This window comes from Molothrus ater, chromosome 25 (genome assembly GCF_012460135.2).
Source record: "Molothrus ater isolate BHLD 08-10-18 breed brown headed cowbird chromosome 25, BPBGC_Mater_1.1, whole genome shotgun sequence".
Classification (NCBI taxonomy): Eukaryota; Metazoa; Chordata; class Aves; order Passeriformes; family Icteridae; genus Molothrus; species Molothrus ater.
Genome location: NC_050502.2, coordinates 3,112,916 through 3,130,501, shown reverse-complemented (window position 1 = coordinate 3,130,501; position 17,586 = coordinate 3,112,916). Strand labels below are relative to the sequence as shown.

General features: G+C 47.9%; 1 protein-coding gene across 1 annotated transcript; it reads left to right on the top strand.

The window, feature by feature from the left end:
* The first annotated feature begins 124 nt into the window (after positions 1–124).
* LOC118696186 (complement component receptor 1-like protein) lies at positions 125–14,748 on the top strand. Its single transcript, XM_036398168.1, has 13 exons — positions 125–140; positions 3,949–4,140; positions 5,746–5,845; positions 6,361–6,446; positions 6,881–7,093; positions 8,260–8,442; positions 9,745–9,933; positions 10,309–10,506; positions 11,146–11,328; positions 11,767–11,955; positions 13,449–13,628; positions 13,743–13,912; positions 14,045–14,748. Exons 1-13 carry the CDS (start codon positions 125–127, stop codon positions 14,198–14,200), a joined length of 2,055 nt encoding a protein of 684 aa, XP_036254061.1. The 3' UTR covers positions 14,201–14,748.
* Positions 14,749–17,586: the final 2,838 nt, after the last annotated feature.

Genomic DNA, 17,586 nt, shown 5'->3' with positions numbered 1-17,586 from the left:
TCTCTGAAACCCCTTTTGGAATGGTCTCTGAAACCCCTTTTGGAATGGTCTCTGAAACCCCTTTTGGCCATGGCTTCCTGAGATCAGAGGGTGTCAGAACAGGACATTCCTCTGACTGCCCTGGATGGCGCGAGACACTGGCAAGGTGCTCAGAGGCCTTGGCACGGAGTAAGAACACCTGTGCCTTTGATTTTACCCCATGGAAACAATTACCAACTTTGTGTGAGGAGTTACAAGCCACAAGAGTTTGAATAGAACGATAGTGAATTTGTCACAGGGTGAAAAAGTAGAATTTTGGGGTTTTCGGTATGGGGGTTCAAGAGGCAAGATGGAGGAATCTGGGTTCTGTCTTTCTCCTTCTTCTTCTTGTCCTCCATCTTCTGCTGTGCTGGTGGCACTTTTGGATTGGTTTAGAGTAGAGGCAGACTGTCTAACATAGGTGATAGCTATTGGAAAATTATTGTAAATAAAGTACAGGTAGTTTTTAGGATAAAAAACTAACACCACCCCAAGGGCAGTCAGTGTGCCACAACCCAACCTGCTGGAGAGATCTCAGCAGGTCAAAGAATGGAATAGATAAAAGAAAATAACCTTGAAAACCAGAGCAGAGGAATCTCGACTTCTTCAGTCTTGGAGCTGGGAAAAAAGGCTTTTTAATACCTCAGGAGCCATTTCAGCAACGCAAAACCCGAGAAGAGGGGATGAACTCAGGCTGGCCTTGCCCTGGGGTGGAGCAGCTCCCCTGAGGACACCCCTCAGTGCACCCGAGCTCCCAGTGGAGCAGCTCAGCAAGGATTATTTCAAAGACTTGGCACCTCCACACATAAATCCAAACAATTTCAACATCTGCTTGGGTTGCATTCAGTTTTGTAGGGTTTTGCCCTGGGGGTGGAATAAACTCCTTCTTGCTCAGGAGGAGTTAATGATTTATGGGTCAGCGGGCCAGCTCTGATTTCTGCAGAATTGAAGTTTCTCATTGTGGAGCCAGATCTGAGCGTGTGGGCACTATAAAACTCCTCCTTTGCCTGGGGGCTGGAGGAGAGCAGTCCCTGTTCCATCCTGTGAGTGCTGAGCACACCAGGGCTCTCCATCTCCTGCCTCCACAGCCCCAGGTAAGACAAATCCCAGCCTGGCAGCTCCAAGGGCTGCCCCTGGGAGCTTGTGTGCAGCTCCAGCAGGCACCCAGGTCAGGAAATTAAATCAGATTAAAGCAGGAGGGGTGCCAAGAGCTGAAAGAAAGGCAGAGGAGTGAAGCAGGCATGGGAAGTGTTGGGTTTAGGGCAGGGAGCACCCAGGTCAGGAAATTAAATCAGATTAAAGCAGGAGGGGTGCCAAGGGCTGAAAGAAAAACAGAGGAGTGAAGCAGGCATGGGAAGTGTTGGGTTTAGGGCAGGGAGCACCCAGGTCAGGAAATTAAATCAGATTCATCCACGAGGGGTGCCAAGGGCTGAGAGAAAAGCAGAGGAGTGAAGCAGGCATGGGAAGTGTTGGGTTTAGGGCAGGCACTGGGAGATTCTGGAACTTTGGGAGGGCTCAGGCTCGTGAGTGACCCTGGATAACACAGAGAGGGCTCTTCCAGCTCCCTAGGGGTGCCAGCTGAGTGCAAATTGCACTTAAATTCCATTTTGTAAAGCAGTTTGGTTTGATTGGCCTGTGACCCTTACAGCTTGAAATATTCCCTTCACTCAGGGAATATTTGCACAGACTGATGGAACTTTTTGCTTGGATACTTCTCTCTCTCCCCGAGGGTGATTCATTGTCAGGGAGCTTTTCTGGTGACCCCTGTAGGATTTCTCCTGACTAGGAATTTATTTCCTTCCAAAGAGATTTATTACTACCAATAAAGTGTTTTACCAGTAAGTTTCCAGAAAAGAAATTCAGCTCCTTCTCCTTCTACTCCTCTCCTGTGACTGTAGGAACTGCTCAGGGGTGCAGAAATAAGACCTGTGCATGTAGCTGAGTATAAATACCCCAAATACCCCTCTGCTGTCTACACAGGTACTGTCCCACGAGGGGAATGTGGTGACATCCGTGGGACCTCCAGGCAGGAATAATCATGTCAGCTTTGGAGCTGGGGAGGCAGAGGAGCTGTGCAGCTGTGCTTGGGTCACTCCTCACTGCTGCTCTCATTGTCACTGTCCACAGTAAGTGAATGAGTCCACCAGGATGAACTGAGACCCCCTGGAGGAAAACCTTCTCCTGGGCTTTACAAGAATTGAATCTTTCTCTTTTCCTCATTGCCTGTGCATTTCAAGGGCTCTGTAAATCTTTGTGATCAGCTCTTCCTTTGCCTTTTTTTTTTTTCTTTCTGTGGGAAGCAGGTACAAAACTATTTTAGCTGCAAAAGTGCAATAATTTATACTAAGTGAGGAGAAGAAATGCTTCATCTGGACTTTGTGTCCAGCCTTTGAATCTGCTGGGTGAGATGCAAGGAGTGGGACTGGAGGGGTCAGATCCCTGCCAGCCACAGGCTGCTCTTCTCTTTGCTTTGGGGTGCTGAGGGGAACAAACCAGAACAATCTGTGACATGGGCTTGTGGTGTTTGTGAGGTCCCCAGGACGAGGTGAGAGATGAGAATCTGACTCCATGTTCTCAGAAGGCTGATTCATTATGATATGATATATTATATTATATTATATTATATTATATTATATTATATTATATTATATTATATTATATTATATTATATTATATTATATTATATTATATTATATTATATTATATTATATTATATTATATTATATTATACTAAAACTATACTAAAGAAAGAGAAAGGATACATCAGAAGGCTTCACAAGAATGATAATGAAAGCTCGTGACTGACTCCTCAGAGTCTGACACAGCTGGCTGTGATTGGTCATTAATTAAGAACAATTCACATGGAACGAATCAAACATTCACCTTGTGAAAAACGCCAATCACTTGTTTTTAAAGTTTTAAAAGTTTAATAGTAATAAAATGGTTATAAAAATAGCAATATAATTAGAGTAATAAAAATTTGGACAATTTGGATTAGGACAATATGAGATGATAAAAACAAAGAGTTATGGACAGTCCGGGTACCTTTTTCTGGGCAAAATAAGCCCAAAAAAGGACCCACATTAACAGAGGATTAACCCTTAAAAACAACAGCCTGTTGCATATTCATACACCTCATACATAATGCATAAATTCCATTCAAACAAAGGATTCTGTCTGGGCAGTGTCAGCTTCTTCTTAATCCTGATGGCATCTTCAGAACAGAGCAAGGCAGGAAGAAGTTCATTTCTCCTGATAATGGAGCAATAAATTCTTTTTCTCTGAAAGATTTAGGTGTCCTGTGGCTGCTATCTGGTGCAAGTACCTCATTCCTTTCTTAAAAAAAATATCTCGCATACATGGTTTCTACTTTAACATTATGTTATAACCTAAAACTATATTTAACACACTACTTAAAAAATTAATACAGCATAACTTTCCAACATAACACATATAATATTGATTTTAATAATTGCGAAAAGCCAATCATAAAATACACATTTTTCACACACCTGTTGGTAAACAATGTCCAAGCCACATTCCAAAGCAGCAAAACACAGGAGCAGCAATCAGATAATTATTGTTTTCATTTTTCTCTGAGGCTTCTCAGCTTCCCAGGAGCAAAATCCTGGGCAAAGAGGATTTTTCAGAAGATGTCATGGGTGTTTTCATTCCTCTCTGAGGCTTCTCAGCTTCCCAGGAGCAAAATCCTGGGCAAAGAGGATTTTTCAGAAGATGTCATGGGTGTTTTCATTCCTCTCTGAGGCTTCTCAGCTTCCCAGGAGCAAAATCCTGGGCAAAGAGGATTTTTCAGAAGATATCATGGGTGTTTTCATTCCTCTCTGAGGCTTCTCAGCTTCCCAGGAGCAAAATCCTGGGCACAGAGGATTTTTCAGAAGCTGTCATGGTGACAGGGCCCTGTGTCCCCAGGTCGCTGTCCCCCTCCACCACGATCACCGTCAGCAGAGCCCAAGCGGCGGCTGGAGGGCATCGAGGTCTTCCCCTATGGCTCCAGGATTGAGTTTGTCTGCAGGCCAGGCTATGTGAGAAATGCTCGCGTTCCAAACGTCCTCACCTGCGGAGTGAACGGGCTGTGGCGTGGATCGAATGACATCTGCATACGTGAGTGTGTCTGGGGGCGTCCCTGCCCTTGGGTGTGGTGGTTACGGGGTCCCCGGATGGAGGAGGAAGGAATGAATCTGACTCCATGTTCTCAGAAGGCTGATTTGCTAATTTATGATATTATATGGTATTCAAGAATACTATAGTGAAACTACACTAAAAGTGTTGGAACACAGGAAATTCCTCTGGCTGCCCTGGAGGGCTTGAGCCCCTGCCCAGGGGGCTCAGAGACCTTGGCACAGAGCCCAAGACCCCTGTGCCTTTGATTTAGCCCTTGGAAAAACAATTACCAACCTTTATATGAAGAATTACAAGTCAAGAAAGTTTTAGCAGAATAATAGTTAGTTTGTCACAGGGTGAAAAATATATTTTTGGGGTTTTTAGAATGGGAGTTCAGGGGGCAAGATGGAGGAATCTGGGTGTGTCCAGTCTTTCTCCTTCTTCTTGGCCTCCATCTTCTGCTGTGATGTTGGCACTTTTAGATTGGTTTAGAGTAGAAGCTTACTAACACAGGTGATAGGTATTGGAAATAATTGTAAATATTGTACATGTAGTTTTTAGTATAAAAAGACAACACCACCTCTGAGGCGGGCAGTGTGCCTCAACCCAACCTGCCAGACAGATCTCAGCAGGTCAGAGAAAGAATTTTATAGATAAGAAACAATAAACAACCTTTGGAACGAGAACAGAAGAATTCTGACTCCTCCTTCAACTGCCGGGTTGGGAAAAGAGGCTTGTATGTATCTCAGAGTCACTCTGACCAGCAGAGATTCTGAGATAAAAGAATACTAAAGAACAGAGAAAGAAGGCTGGAAAGAATGATAATGAAAACTCGTGACTCCCTTCTGAGAGTCCAACACAGCTTGACCATAATTGGCCAATAAGTAAAAACAATTCACATGTGACCAATGAAACATGCACCTGTTGGTAAACAATGTCCAACCCACATTTCAAAGCAGCAAAACACAGGAGAAGCCAATCAGATAATTATTGTTTTCATTTTTCTCTGAGGCTTCTCAGCTTCCCAGGAGAAGAATCCTGGGCAAAGGGATTTTCCAGAAAATATGACAGTGACACTTGGGTTGGTACAAGATCATCTCTAGGGCCCCTCCCCAACCATTTTGGGATTCTGTGGCATTGGTTTTGATTGCTGATGCAGCCAGCTCCTTCTGTTGGAGAAGAACACAAAGCGAGCCCTGGGGATGGTGGCAGTGAGTGACCTGAAGGGAAGCACTGGGTTTGTTCCTCTGGGTGCTGGCAGTGATGGCAGGAGCTGAAATCACCTTTGGTGCTGGCTGTGCTTCACTGCTAACTCAAAGGATGTCCTTCTGCTCAGGCATTTTGAGCCCCTGTGTCTAGAAAAGCACTGGAGCTGCAGAGGGAGGGTCCTTAAGCTGGGAAGAGATGGTGCCACAGGTCTCTGCAAAGCCCAGAGGCAGCAGCTCACAGGGCAGGTCTGGCCAGCACCGGGAGTCACAGAATAACCTCAGGTTGAGGGGACATCTGGAGGTGTCTGCTCCATCCCCTGGCTCAGAACTGGGCAATTCTTTGGCTCTCCTGCCAAGAAACTGAGCTGGGAGCTGACTGGAGCCCTGTTGTCCCCAGCCAAGGCGTGCAGCTACCCCGGGGAGCCGGTTAATGGCAGACTGGTCCTGCCTGAAGCATTCACCTTTGGTACCAAAGTGAACTTCACCTGCAACACTGGGTAAGCCACGAGCACCTGGGCCACAGGGCTGCTTCCTCTCCAGCCAGTTTTCCAAAGCTTTTTCCCCCCTTTGCTGTCAGAGCCTCCTCCATGTAGGTAATTGCAGACCCTGACTGAAATACCTTTTAAGCTTTCCTTTGAGAGCTTTAAGACGGACTGTGAGTGTCTTAATCTCCTACTTTGAGGCAGTTCTTCCCAAACTCAGGTTCACCCTCCTGGCTCTTTTCAAACCATGCCCAATGTTTCAGGGTCCTTTTGAAGGAAAGATGTGAATACTGAGCTCAGAGCTGTAAGTAGTTGATAAAGATTACTCATTTCCCTAGAAACGTGTCATTTTTTTAAATTAAAAAAATGTTTTTGTCAAAAGCCAGTGTGTCCTTGAGGAAGTGACACTTTCTGACCAATTTCTGATCTCTGGAATTCTGACAAAGGAGCCCGAACCTTGCTGGTGGTGATGTGGGTAACACATCAGGACGGAGTCTGTGGAGTAATTCCCTCTCCCCTGTCTCACACAGGTACAGACTGATTGGAGACTCTGAGATTGAATGTGTGTTCAGAAATGAGGTTCTTACCTGGGACAGAGAAATTCCCATTTGTCAGGGTAAGCAAAGCTCCTTAATTATCTATTCTTTAATTATCAGGGATGTGGCTGGGGCTGGATAAAGAGGCTGTTGTGTTGCTCTGCTGAGGATTTTGGTATCTCAGTGGCATCTGCAGTTTGGCATCTGCCCAGGATTTTGGCATGGTGGAGCCTAGAAAGGCATTTTTAATCTGTGTTTCCCTTCCTGCAGAAATGTTCATTCACTCTCTGGGAGAGATGCAGCTACATTTGAGCCTGGGATATCCCAAACCCCCTCAGTGCCCAGCCAGAGCTCGGGGCTGGTGCAGCTCCTCAAGACCTGCCTTTGATTTTTGACCCTTCTGCTACCTCCTGTTTCCACATTTTTCTGGCCAGATCTTTGGTTCAAAATTAATTAAATTCTTTTTTTTTTGTCTTCTTCTCATTCCCATGATGATCTTCCCCTTTTTCCACAGCAATTCCCTGTGCACCCCCTCCAGAAATAGCAAATGGGCAGCACAGTGGGATGGACAAGGAGTATTTTCAGTATGGGGACTCTGTCACCTACCAGTGCCACAAGCCCAGGATGGGAGAGAGACCTTTCTCCTTGCTGGGAGAGGCCTCCATTTTCTGCACAAGCAAGGACAACGTGAACGGTGTGTGGAGCAGCCCAGCTCCAGAATGCAAAGGTGAGCTGCTCCCACATCCCAGCACCAGCCCCTGCGCTGCTGCCTGCTCCTGCTCTGCTGTTTCCTCCCTTGGAACCTCCTCTCCCCTCCATCCTGCTGGAATGGAATCACCTCTTGCAGATGGGACCCTCTGAGTGTGGCAGCTGTGACAGGAATTGGGGTCTCCCCTCACGGTCACAGTGTCAGCAGGGAGGTGGGAGTGGGATTTCACTGTGCCCACAGGGCAGGGGATCCCTCTCACCTGCTGTGAAACAGAACGGCTGCAAAGAATTCCCAAACCTGCTCCTCTGGGTTCTCTTTATGCTTTGCCTTAAAAACCCCTGCTGTAACATGGGGCAAGATGTAGAAAACCACCACGTCACCCCGCTGCTGTTTTCAGCCCTTCTGAAAAAGGTGATGGGGTTTTTTTCAAAACCCATATATCCCATATATCTGTCTCAGTTTGGAAAGCCAAGTGTCTGCTAAAGAAGGCAGGAGCCTCCCCTGTAATGGAAAATGTAAACCCCCTCTCTCCAAATTGTTATAAATTTGAAATTAAGGGGATCTCAGGCAAAAAATATGGGAGCAGGAAATAACAGTTCTTTATTAGGGAAGAAAATAAAAGGATAAAATAAACAATGCAGTAAACCAAAACAGCACTGACAGAGTCAGAACACAACCTGACACCCTGTGGGTCAGGCTGTTGGCAGCAGAACCATTGGAATTGTGGCTCAGCCCTCCTGCAGTGCCAGGGCTGGTTCTGCTGGAGCAGGGATCCTGGAGAAAGGTGCAGTCTCTGCCTCTGAAGATCCAGGGGCAGAGGCAGCTGCTGTTCCTCTGGGCAATCCAGTGCAGAAGCTGTGCTGGTGTTCCAGAATCTCCAGATTATATCCAGGTAGGAATGCTTGGCTCCTCCCTCTGGGCTCACATCTGCCAATGGGATGCTGTAGCTCTTATCAGCCATGCAGTGACATTCAATAGTCTGTTATCAGCAGATGTCTCTCTGGAGGGAGGATTGGTTGTGGAAGAGATGAGGAAAACTGCCTAATTAACAGAAGATAACTGCCACACCTCTAACAGATGGCAAATAGAATACACCTTGCCTTGCAATCTGGGACAATATCACAACCCTCATATCTCCATCTGGAGCCTAACTGCTGCTTCCCTGTGTGCTTCCCCTGGTACAGTGGTGACCTGCAAGCAGCCAAGAGTGGAGAATGGGAAGCTGCTGAGTGGATACCAGCCTGACTACAGCTTTGGGGACACGGTGCTGTTCGACTGTAACCTGCACTACAGCCTCAGTGGCAGCGAGGCCTCCACCTGCAGGGACAACGGCCTCTGGGAGCCCCCCCTGCCCCTCTGCCAGCGCAGTGAGTCTGCAGGGACAGTGCTGTACTGCACTAAGTAGTTTATTTAGTTGTTGATTTGCACTGGGTGATTGGAGATTTGCACTGAGTAATTGCACTGAATAGTTTATGTTATATCACATGGTTTGCTCTTCCCCTCTCTTATCACATGGGTTTTCCCTCACACACCTCTCTCCCCAGTACCCTCTGGTGGGGGTCTCTCCCCTGGCCCGTCCCTCCCCTCACCCCTCCTCACTTGTATCCCATTGGCTGTGGTCACTAAATAGTTTATATAGTGTTGTATTGCACTAAATAGTATATTTAGTTGTTGTATTGCACTGGGTGATTGGAGATTTGGACTGAGTAGTCTATGTTATATCACATGGTTTGTTCTTCCCCTCTCTTATCACACACCCCTCTCCCCAGTACCTCCTGGTGGTCTCTGCCCTGGTCAGTCCCTCATCTCACCCTCCTCACTTGTATCCCGTTGACTGTGGTTCCTCCCCTCCAGCCCCTTTCCAAGCTCTTAAAACCCCCTGACCTGGCCTCTTTCCCACCTTGGAAATAAATGTAGGATGTTGGTCTCTATGTGGAGAAGAGAGCTTCTGGTCTTTTGCCTTTGTCCATGTAAGATTGTGTGGGCTGGGCTCCATAGCTTCTGGATTGGACCTGGACAGCCCACCAGACACAAATTCTTACAGTTGGCGCCCAGCGTGGGTTGGGGATTCTTACAATTGGCGCCCAACGTGGGTTGGGGATTCTTACAGAACAGCACCCCTGGGGACCCCCCCACACTCAGGGAGTATCATCTTGATTGGAAATTACAGATTGTTGTAACAGTGAAAATCGTTGTGTGGTACAAAATCATAGTCCTGGAATGGTTTGGGTTGGGAGAGACCTTAAAGCCCATCCCACCCACCTCCTGCCATGGGCAGGGACATCTTTCACTAGCCCAGGCTGCTCCAAGCCCTGTCCAACCTCTCCTTGGACAATTCCAGGGTTGGGGCAGCCACATCTTCTCTGGGCATCACCCTCATAGGGAAGAATTTCTTCCCAATATCTGATCTAAACCCAACCTCCTTTATCTTAACGCCCTTCCCCCTTGTCCTGTCACCCCATGCCCTTGTGAAAAGTCTCTCTCCAGAGGGAAAAAAATATCTGTATATCTTCATTTGTCTCCTTTGCATTCCCTCTTTCCCCTTCCTGAGCCTGGATGATTCAATGCATGTCAGAATGAACAATATGAGCCCGTGCTTTTCACCCAAACTCCCTCCATGCCAGGCCCTGTGATGCAGCACTGTCCCTAAATTGCTGTCTCACCCCCAGGCAGTTGTGATGACCCCCCAGATGTGAGGAATGCTCTGAAAACCAGGCTGGCTGGCAACCTGTTCCCTGTGAACACCGTGGTCACCTACGAGTGCCAGCAGGGCCACCAGTTCAGAGGAGGGCAAACCACCTGGAACATCAGCTGCCTGCAGGATTTTGTGTGGAGTGAAGTCCCACCCCCATGTGAAAGTGAGTGCCTGGGGCTTTTGTGACTGCCAGAGTGTGTGAAGGAGCTGCACGTGGGGTGGGGACAGCCTGGGGGACAGGGGGATGCTCCAGGGCCCAGCTTGGTCTTTGCTGACTCTCGAATTCCTTTGATTTATTCCTCAGCTGCAGAGTTGCCTTGCTTTATTTGCCAGCTCCTTGAACCTCTGGAAAACATCCAATGTGCTCTTGAGGCTCCACCACCAACATTCCACACCCCAGGAAAGCCCATGGATGCTTTTGGGGCAGATTTAATGTCATGATGTGTCTGTCCATGCATCCTTGTCTTCACAACAAATTTCCCGTCACCCAATTGGCTTTGCCATGGTTTCACCCTCACTGATGTTTGGCATTTCCCAGGAATTCCTTGCCCAGATCCACACATCCCAAATGGAGGGCCCTTGCACCCATGGCAAATGAAAGAGGTTTATGAGAGCGGGGACAGGCTGGAGGTGGCGTGCAGTGAAGGATTTGCTTTCAAAGGCCATGGCAGCAGCGTCACCCTCCGCTGTGGCAGAGATGGTGAATGGAATCCAGCAGTGCCAGAGTGCATTCCAGGTGGGACAGAGTGGTGAAATGAGCATGACAGAAGCCATGGAGAATTTCCCACCCCCACTCCAGGTGGCCCCAGATCTACTTCTCCTGGGTTAATGTGGAATATACAGGCAGCAAAAGGTCCAGATGGGCCCCGTGGAAAAAGGGCAGGGTTTTGGCAGGGCTGAGCTGGTGTCTGGAGGGTGCAAGGGTGGTGGGTTGGAAGCTTCTAGAGGCTTGGGAGGTTCCTGAGGAACCCAGGGAGACATTTACCCAGCTGGAAGGGGATGTGGTTTGTGCTTGGGGCTGCTTTTCTGGGGAGCAGAAGATGTTCCCAAGGCATTTCCCCTGTCAGGAGAAAATGAGTAAATAACTGACACTGCTCCAACTCCTGACCCAGCACCACAGCAATATCCCCAAAAAACTCAGGAAAACCTTGCCAGGAGGGAAAAACCTGCTCCACCTCCCAGGGCAGGCAGATTAGAGCATGGAGAATTCCCTGTACTGACCCTTCAGGGTTACAGGGGCAGCCTGAGACCTGCATCTGGGGCGTGGTCACTTTTCTACCATGGTTCAGATTTGTTGGTAGCTCTTTTCCATAGAAAACATAAGTGGAGTTCTTTTTGGAAATGCACAACATTTTTTATTTCCCATTATTTCTAGAACTACATTGCCCAAAGCCAGATGTCCCTCATGGAAAGGAGGTTTATAAAAGCAGCAGTGACTACTCAGTGGGGACCCGGGTGAGGCTGGCCTGTGAGGAGGGCTTTGCCCTCAGGGGCTCTGAGTCCATCACCTGTGGGGCTGATCTGAGCTGGGAGCCCGAGGTGCCCTTCTGTGACAAAGGTATGTGTGACACACAGGGGACAAGAGATCTGCCACCAGTGGGTGATGTCCTGCCCCCAGTGGGTGATCTGCCTGCAGCACCTGCTCCTGGGGACACGACCTCAGCCAGGTGTCCCCTCCCCAGAGCTGGAATTAGAATCATTAAGGTTGGAAAATACCTCCAACATCATCAGGTCCAGGTTTTGAGTGAATCCCACTGTGCCATGTTCACGTGTTTCTTGAACACTTCAGGAGTGGGGTGGCCACCACTGGAAATATCCTGATATTTCTGGGGTGCTGCAAAAGGCCAGAATCCAGGCAGCAGCTCCCTGTGAATTTGCCTCACACCAACCACAAAATGAACTTTGTGCTGATTTCACAAAAATGTTTTTGATTCTCACCTGAAGGTGCTAACTGCACTGCACGTGTCTTTCTTTCTCAATTCCCTTTTTTCCACAGCGTGTGGGCCCCCTCCCCAAATAGCCTTTGGGCAGCACTCTGGCAGAGGTGGCAGGGAGTTCTCTTATGGCTCCAAGGTGACCTACAGCTGTGCAGAGGGGCTGTCCCTGGTGGGGGACGAGTCCCTCTACTGCACCTCGGACGATGGCAAGAGCCTGGCGTGGAGTGGACCTGCCCCAGAGTGCAGGGGTGAGTGGTTTTGATAGTGAAAGATTTTAAAATCATAGAAAATTCGGGGGGTTAGAAAGAAAGTTAGGCTTAGTAGGCCCTGGGAAAATGTTAAAGGTAGGCCCTGGGAAATAATTAATGTGGAGGAGACACAAACAAGGCCTTGAATTATCTAGAATATGTTAGGCCTTGTATTTGCTAGAATATGTGAAACTACACCTGTGTAGTCAGTATATGATAAATGATATAATTGTTAGATGTGATTAGATATAATTATTGTTTAAAGAATCATGAGAAACTCTGTTAGGGGTTTGAGTGGGATCACAAGAAATCCATGCTTGGATGAAATCAATGTATACAATAGAACAATGTAAGTTTAATAATTAATATATAATTTATATAATGATAGAATATAAATATGCATAATATATACGTATAAATATAAATATAAATATAAATATAAATATAAATATATAAAATAAAAAATATGTTCAGCTCGAAACCATGTTGGGTCAGATTTGGGTCTATGCACCCCTGACACCCAGAGCTCTTCAATAAAAGCACCTGCATGTAATCATTCTGTGATTATGTGCTCTTGAACGCTGACAGTTTGGGGTCACTGTGGGATCAGGGCATGGCAGTGCCAGCACTCAGAACAACGGGGTTAAAGTGAGCAGGGCTGCCTGCAGATGCTGCTTCCTCCACAGGAGGGGGGGATGATCCCTCGGGAAGTGGCAGACTGTAAGAGCCTGAATGAGGGATGTGGGATCCAGGCAGCTCTGCAAAATGCAGTTTATTCCATCCAAGATGTCACAGCAGCCCAGGGTTGTGGGTGACAGAGCTGTGCCCACAGCTGTCAGCTCCAGCTGCAGGCAGGCCTGGAGACCCTTTGGGTTTGGTCACAATGCATTATAGACTTTTCTTTTGGTCACAATGCATTATAGACTTTTCTTTGCTGAGCATCTCAATACAGTAGAACCAATCTATACCTTAACTATTATCTATAGCCCATCATAACTGCTGTAATTACCATATTCATGTTACTGTTCTCCAATCACTCAAAGTTAGTACATTACAGTTTAAGCTAGAAGTTGTTTTTCAGATTTCTTGCAGTGGAAAATTCTGAGACCTTTTTTCTAGTTGCAACTTTGCTGATTTGTTTGCCTGTGCTCTCTTTCTGCTTGGTAAAAACATCTTCTTGTTTGGGGTGGGTTTATCTTTTGCTCTAAGTCATAACATATTTTTTGCTTCCTTGGCTATCCAGTAAGACTGGCTCAGCAATTCTTTTCTTCGATATCAAAACTTGCTTCCATCTCTATTCCTTCTTCAGATTCTACATTCAAAAATCTTTCTGCTAAACACACATATCTGTGAGACTTCCTTGTCAAACTTTCATCCTTCCCAACATCAGACCCTGGTTCTCCTCTCCGGGGGCCATCAGGGCTCGGCAGGAGCAGCCCTGCCCGGGTTCTGCTGTGCCCAGAGCCCAGTGCCAGCTCTGCTCTGTCCCACAGCGGTTCGGTGCCCCAAGCCCGTGGTGGAGAGGGGAAGGATGAGCCCACAGGTGTTCACCTTTCCCTATGGGCTGCTCCTGCACTTCTCCTGTGAGGAAGGCTTCAGGCTGAGTGGTGCTGCCCAGAGCCAGTGCCTGGCTGATGGCACCTGGGACCCGCCCGTGCCCACCTGCCAGCCAGGTGAGTGCCAGCCCTGCCCTGCTCGGCCCGGGGGCTGCTCTGCTGGGTCACAGGGAGAGTTTTCTCTTCCATCTCCTCCCATTATTGGGTTTTTTGTGTGTGTTTCCCCCTCAGTTCAGTGCTCCAGGCTTGCCAGGCAGGATGATGTGGTGATTAACTTCAACAAGATGTGGTATGAGGTGAATGAAACTGTGAACTTCTACTGCAGACATCATGGGCACTTAGAGGCACCTTCCAAAACCACCTGTTCAGCTGATGGCACCTGGACACCACCACCCACATGTGTAAGTCCCACCAGCTGTCCCGTTTTTCCTGTTTCTTGCCCCATTTGTAGCTTTGGTCCAGCTTCAGGAGGGTGGTTGCTTTGTCACCCCACACTGGAGTCTCACTCTGCCTTTGCTTTGGTTCTTTTTAAGAGGAGAAGTGAGGTGTGTGAGAGGGTTCTTCAACACAAAGCAGCTTTCCAGTGTGGAATGCCTCTGTCAGAACTGAAAACCCAGCTGGAAGTCAAGAAGCTGCTCCTGGAGATCCAGAAACTTGAAAAGGAGCTAAAAGCCATCACATACGGCTGACTGGGATTTTAAGAACCATCCTCTCTGTGTTGGATCATGATGCTGACTGAGGATCTTTATGACTTTGTAATTTGTGCTAATGCTGAAGTAGCCAGGACAAAGTTTAACAATTGGCCACAGATTTGGTCACATGAGGAGTCAATGACTTGTGAGTCAATGACTTGTGAGTCCATTTTTAGAGCTCACCAGGTTCAGTTTGTAGATCACTTTATGCCTTTCAAAGCTTCACATTTAGATCTGTTTGCTACACTGGCAGTGCACAGTTAGGAAGGAACTGAGTGGAAAGTGAATTTTGGTGGTAGAAACAGGCATGAACGTGGTGAGAGCCACTCACCTGCAGCTGCTGCACCTCTCCAGTCTATCCCAGTGCTGCCCAGTTCATCCACACTGCACTCATTAGTGGGAACAACCCCTTCACTGCCTAATTACTTTTCTCATCACCAAGAAAACCTCAAAGCCTCTATCCTAGCAAAGCAAAAATGCCAGGTATTCTTCCCAAGCAGGATGGAAGTGCCACATCTCTGTGTGTACCCCAAGGACAAATAACAGTGTACAGAAAGAAAGGAATGGTTTTGATTTTTTTTTTATTTTGCACCATCCAGTGAGGGGGAAGCACTATGTGGGCCACGTATCTTGTGATGGGAGATTAAAATAAACCTGAAATTGTAAAGACTGCTCTGTCTGGGTTTTAATAATCTGTTCTATCTCTAGTAAAGGGAAGTATTTCTGTAATAGGTATGAAGTACAGATAATATACAAAGCGTATATAATAAATAGTTTTATTTATAGTGTACATAAATAAACAGCTCAGTTAGGTGCTGTTCCATGAGTGCAGGGATGTGGGGGGTGTTTCCACAGCGGCCTGACACCCCCCACCCCACCTGCCCTGGGTCTAAACCTGCCCCAGACACGAGGCCAGGCTGCTGCAGAGCACTTGGAGCTGTGAACCCCCTTCACTCCCTCTGTGCCCAGAGCAGCCTCCCTTGCCTTGCACATCCCAGGGCTGGGGGTGGTGTCAGTGGTGTCTTTGGCCTGTCCCCAACTTCCCACTGCTGCTTCCCCTTCCCTGGCAGGCTCTCAGGGCAGAATCTCTCCTTGCCAGGGCAGCTCCCACCCTCACCATGCCAGGGCAGCTCCTGGCAGTGCTGGTTCTGCTGCTGCAGCCCCTGGGGACTCAGGGTGAGTGTCCTCCCCTCCCTCCATCCTCGGGGTCTGGGCTTCTGGGGCTCTGCTTTCCTTCCACAGGGGCTTTGGGAAGAGCTGACAGAGCCTTGCAGGGCCTGAAGGGGCTCCAGGAAGGCTGGAGAGGGGCTCTGCACCAGGAATGGCCTGGCAGGGAAAGGGGAATGGGTTTAGGGTGAATAAGGGCAGGGTTAGATTGGGTGTTAGGAAGGAATTGTTCCCTGGGAGGGTGGGCAGGCCCTGGCACAGGGTGCCCAGAGCAGCTGGGGCTGCCCCTGCATCCCTGGAAGTGCCCAAGGCCAGGCTGGACGGGGCTGGGAGCAGCCTGGGACAGTGGGAGGTGTCTCTGCCCAGGATGGGGTTTAATGTCCCTTCCATTCCAAGTTTTATGTCCCTTCCATAATGTCCCTTCCCTGCTTCTGTGACTGATTCTGTGATGCCTCAGCCCTGGGGCAGGCCCCAGAGCTGCCCAAGGCAGCAGGGCCATGGGCAGGCATCCCCCAGGCTGACCTCAGAACTGCAGAAGTGCAAATCTGCTGAGCACTGAATGTCTCTGGGAAGGGGAATAAGCAGCAGTTTCTGTCTGGAAGTTGGGGGTTCAGTTAAACCCAAACCTTTCCAGAAACTTCTCCAGGGTGCACAGCCCTGCACCAGCACTGCCTGTGCACTCTGCTTTTATTGTTAATATTTATTGCTTTTACTTCCTAATGCTTCTCAGCCCATTTCCCAAAGCCAAACATTGCTAATGAGGTGCCAATAATTAATGTGGAGGAGACACAAACAAGATCTTTTCCAAGATATTTTCCATGGGGACGGCACCAAAGGCAGCATGGGTGGCACTGCCCTGGCACGGTGCAGGTGGGGGATGCTACAGCACCTGGATGTGGACCAGGATGTTCTGACATGTTTTTAACTCTGTCTTGGGGACCTGCCAGCACTGCCAGGCAGGAAGAAACCCCAGTTAGAGCTGCTGGAGTTTTGTTTACTCTGTTATTTGTGATAAGCCCCCAAATATTTCTCATGGGAGACATGGAAAGAGGAGTTTTTTGTTGGGACATCAGTGATGTGCAGGTGTGACAGAGGTCATGCAGTTGTTGTAGAGCCTCTTTTTTTTTTTTTTATGAGGCTGGAGGGAGCTGCTGCACCTGAGCTGAGTCACTTCTGCCCTGCCTGAGCAAGGGCTCCAAGGGAAAGGCAGGAAAGGTTTTGGTTGTGTGGAAAGGAAACCCTACAGGTTTGGGGTCCTGCTGATGGCTCAGGATGTTTATAAACCTCCAAACCTCTGCCTCAGTCTCTGTAGTCATTACACAGCTTTGTCTCTGTGGATATTGACAGCCTGGCCAGAGAAAGCCAGATAAACTTCCCCAGGAATTGTTCTGGGGAGTTTTGAGAAGGCTGAGAGAAAGAACTAAAACAATCTTGCAGCTGGTGTTTTGAGCAGTTGTTTTCTCATAAGGTGTTTACCAAAGGGGATTTCCTTAATTAGCCAGTGGTGATGGTGTGTTGATTAAATGACCAATCAGGTCCACCTGTATCAGAACAGTGTACAAAAAGGAATGGCTTTCGAATAAAGAGATCATATATAAAGTGTATATAACAAATAGGTTCATTTATAGTGTATGCAAATAAACAGCTCAAATAAGTGCTGTTCCATGAGTGCAGGTGGGAACCCAGCACATCCCTCTGGCTGTCCAGGATGGCCAGGACCCTGCCAGGGGGCTCAGAGACCCTGGCACAGAGCCCAAAACACCTCTGGGTTTGATTATGACCCATGGAGCAAATTACCAACCATAGATGAAGATCTGCAAGCCACAACAGTTTAGGTAGAATATTAGTGAAGTTATCACGGGGTGGAAAAGGAGATTTTGGGGTTTTTGGTATGGGAGTTCAAGGGGCAAGATGGAGGGAACTGGGTGTGTCCAGCCTTTCTCCTTCTTCTTCTTGGCCTCCATCTTCTGCTGTGATGGTGGCTCTTTTAGATTGGTTTAGAGTAGAAGCTCACTGTCTAACACAGGTGATGGGTATTGGAAAGTAACTTTAAATATTGTACAGGTAGTTTTTAGTATAAAGACATAACCCTGCCCTGGGGGCAGGCAGAGTGCCTGGAACTGTCCTGCTGGATGGACCTTGGCAGGGCAGGAGAAAAATTTTTATAGATAAGAAACAATGAACAACCTTGAGACCAAGAAATGAAGAGCCCTGAC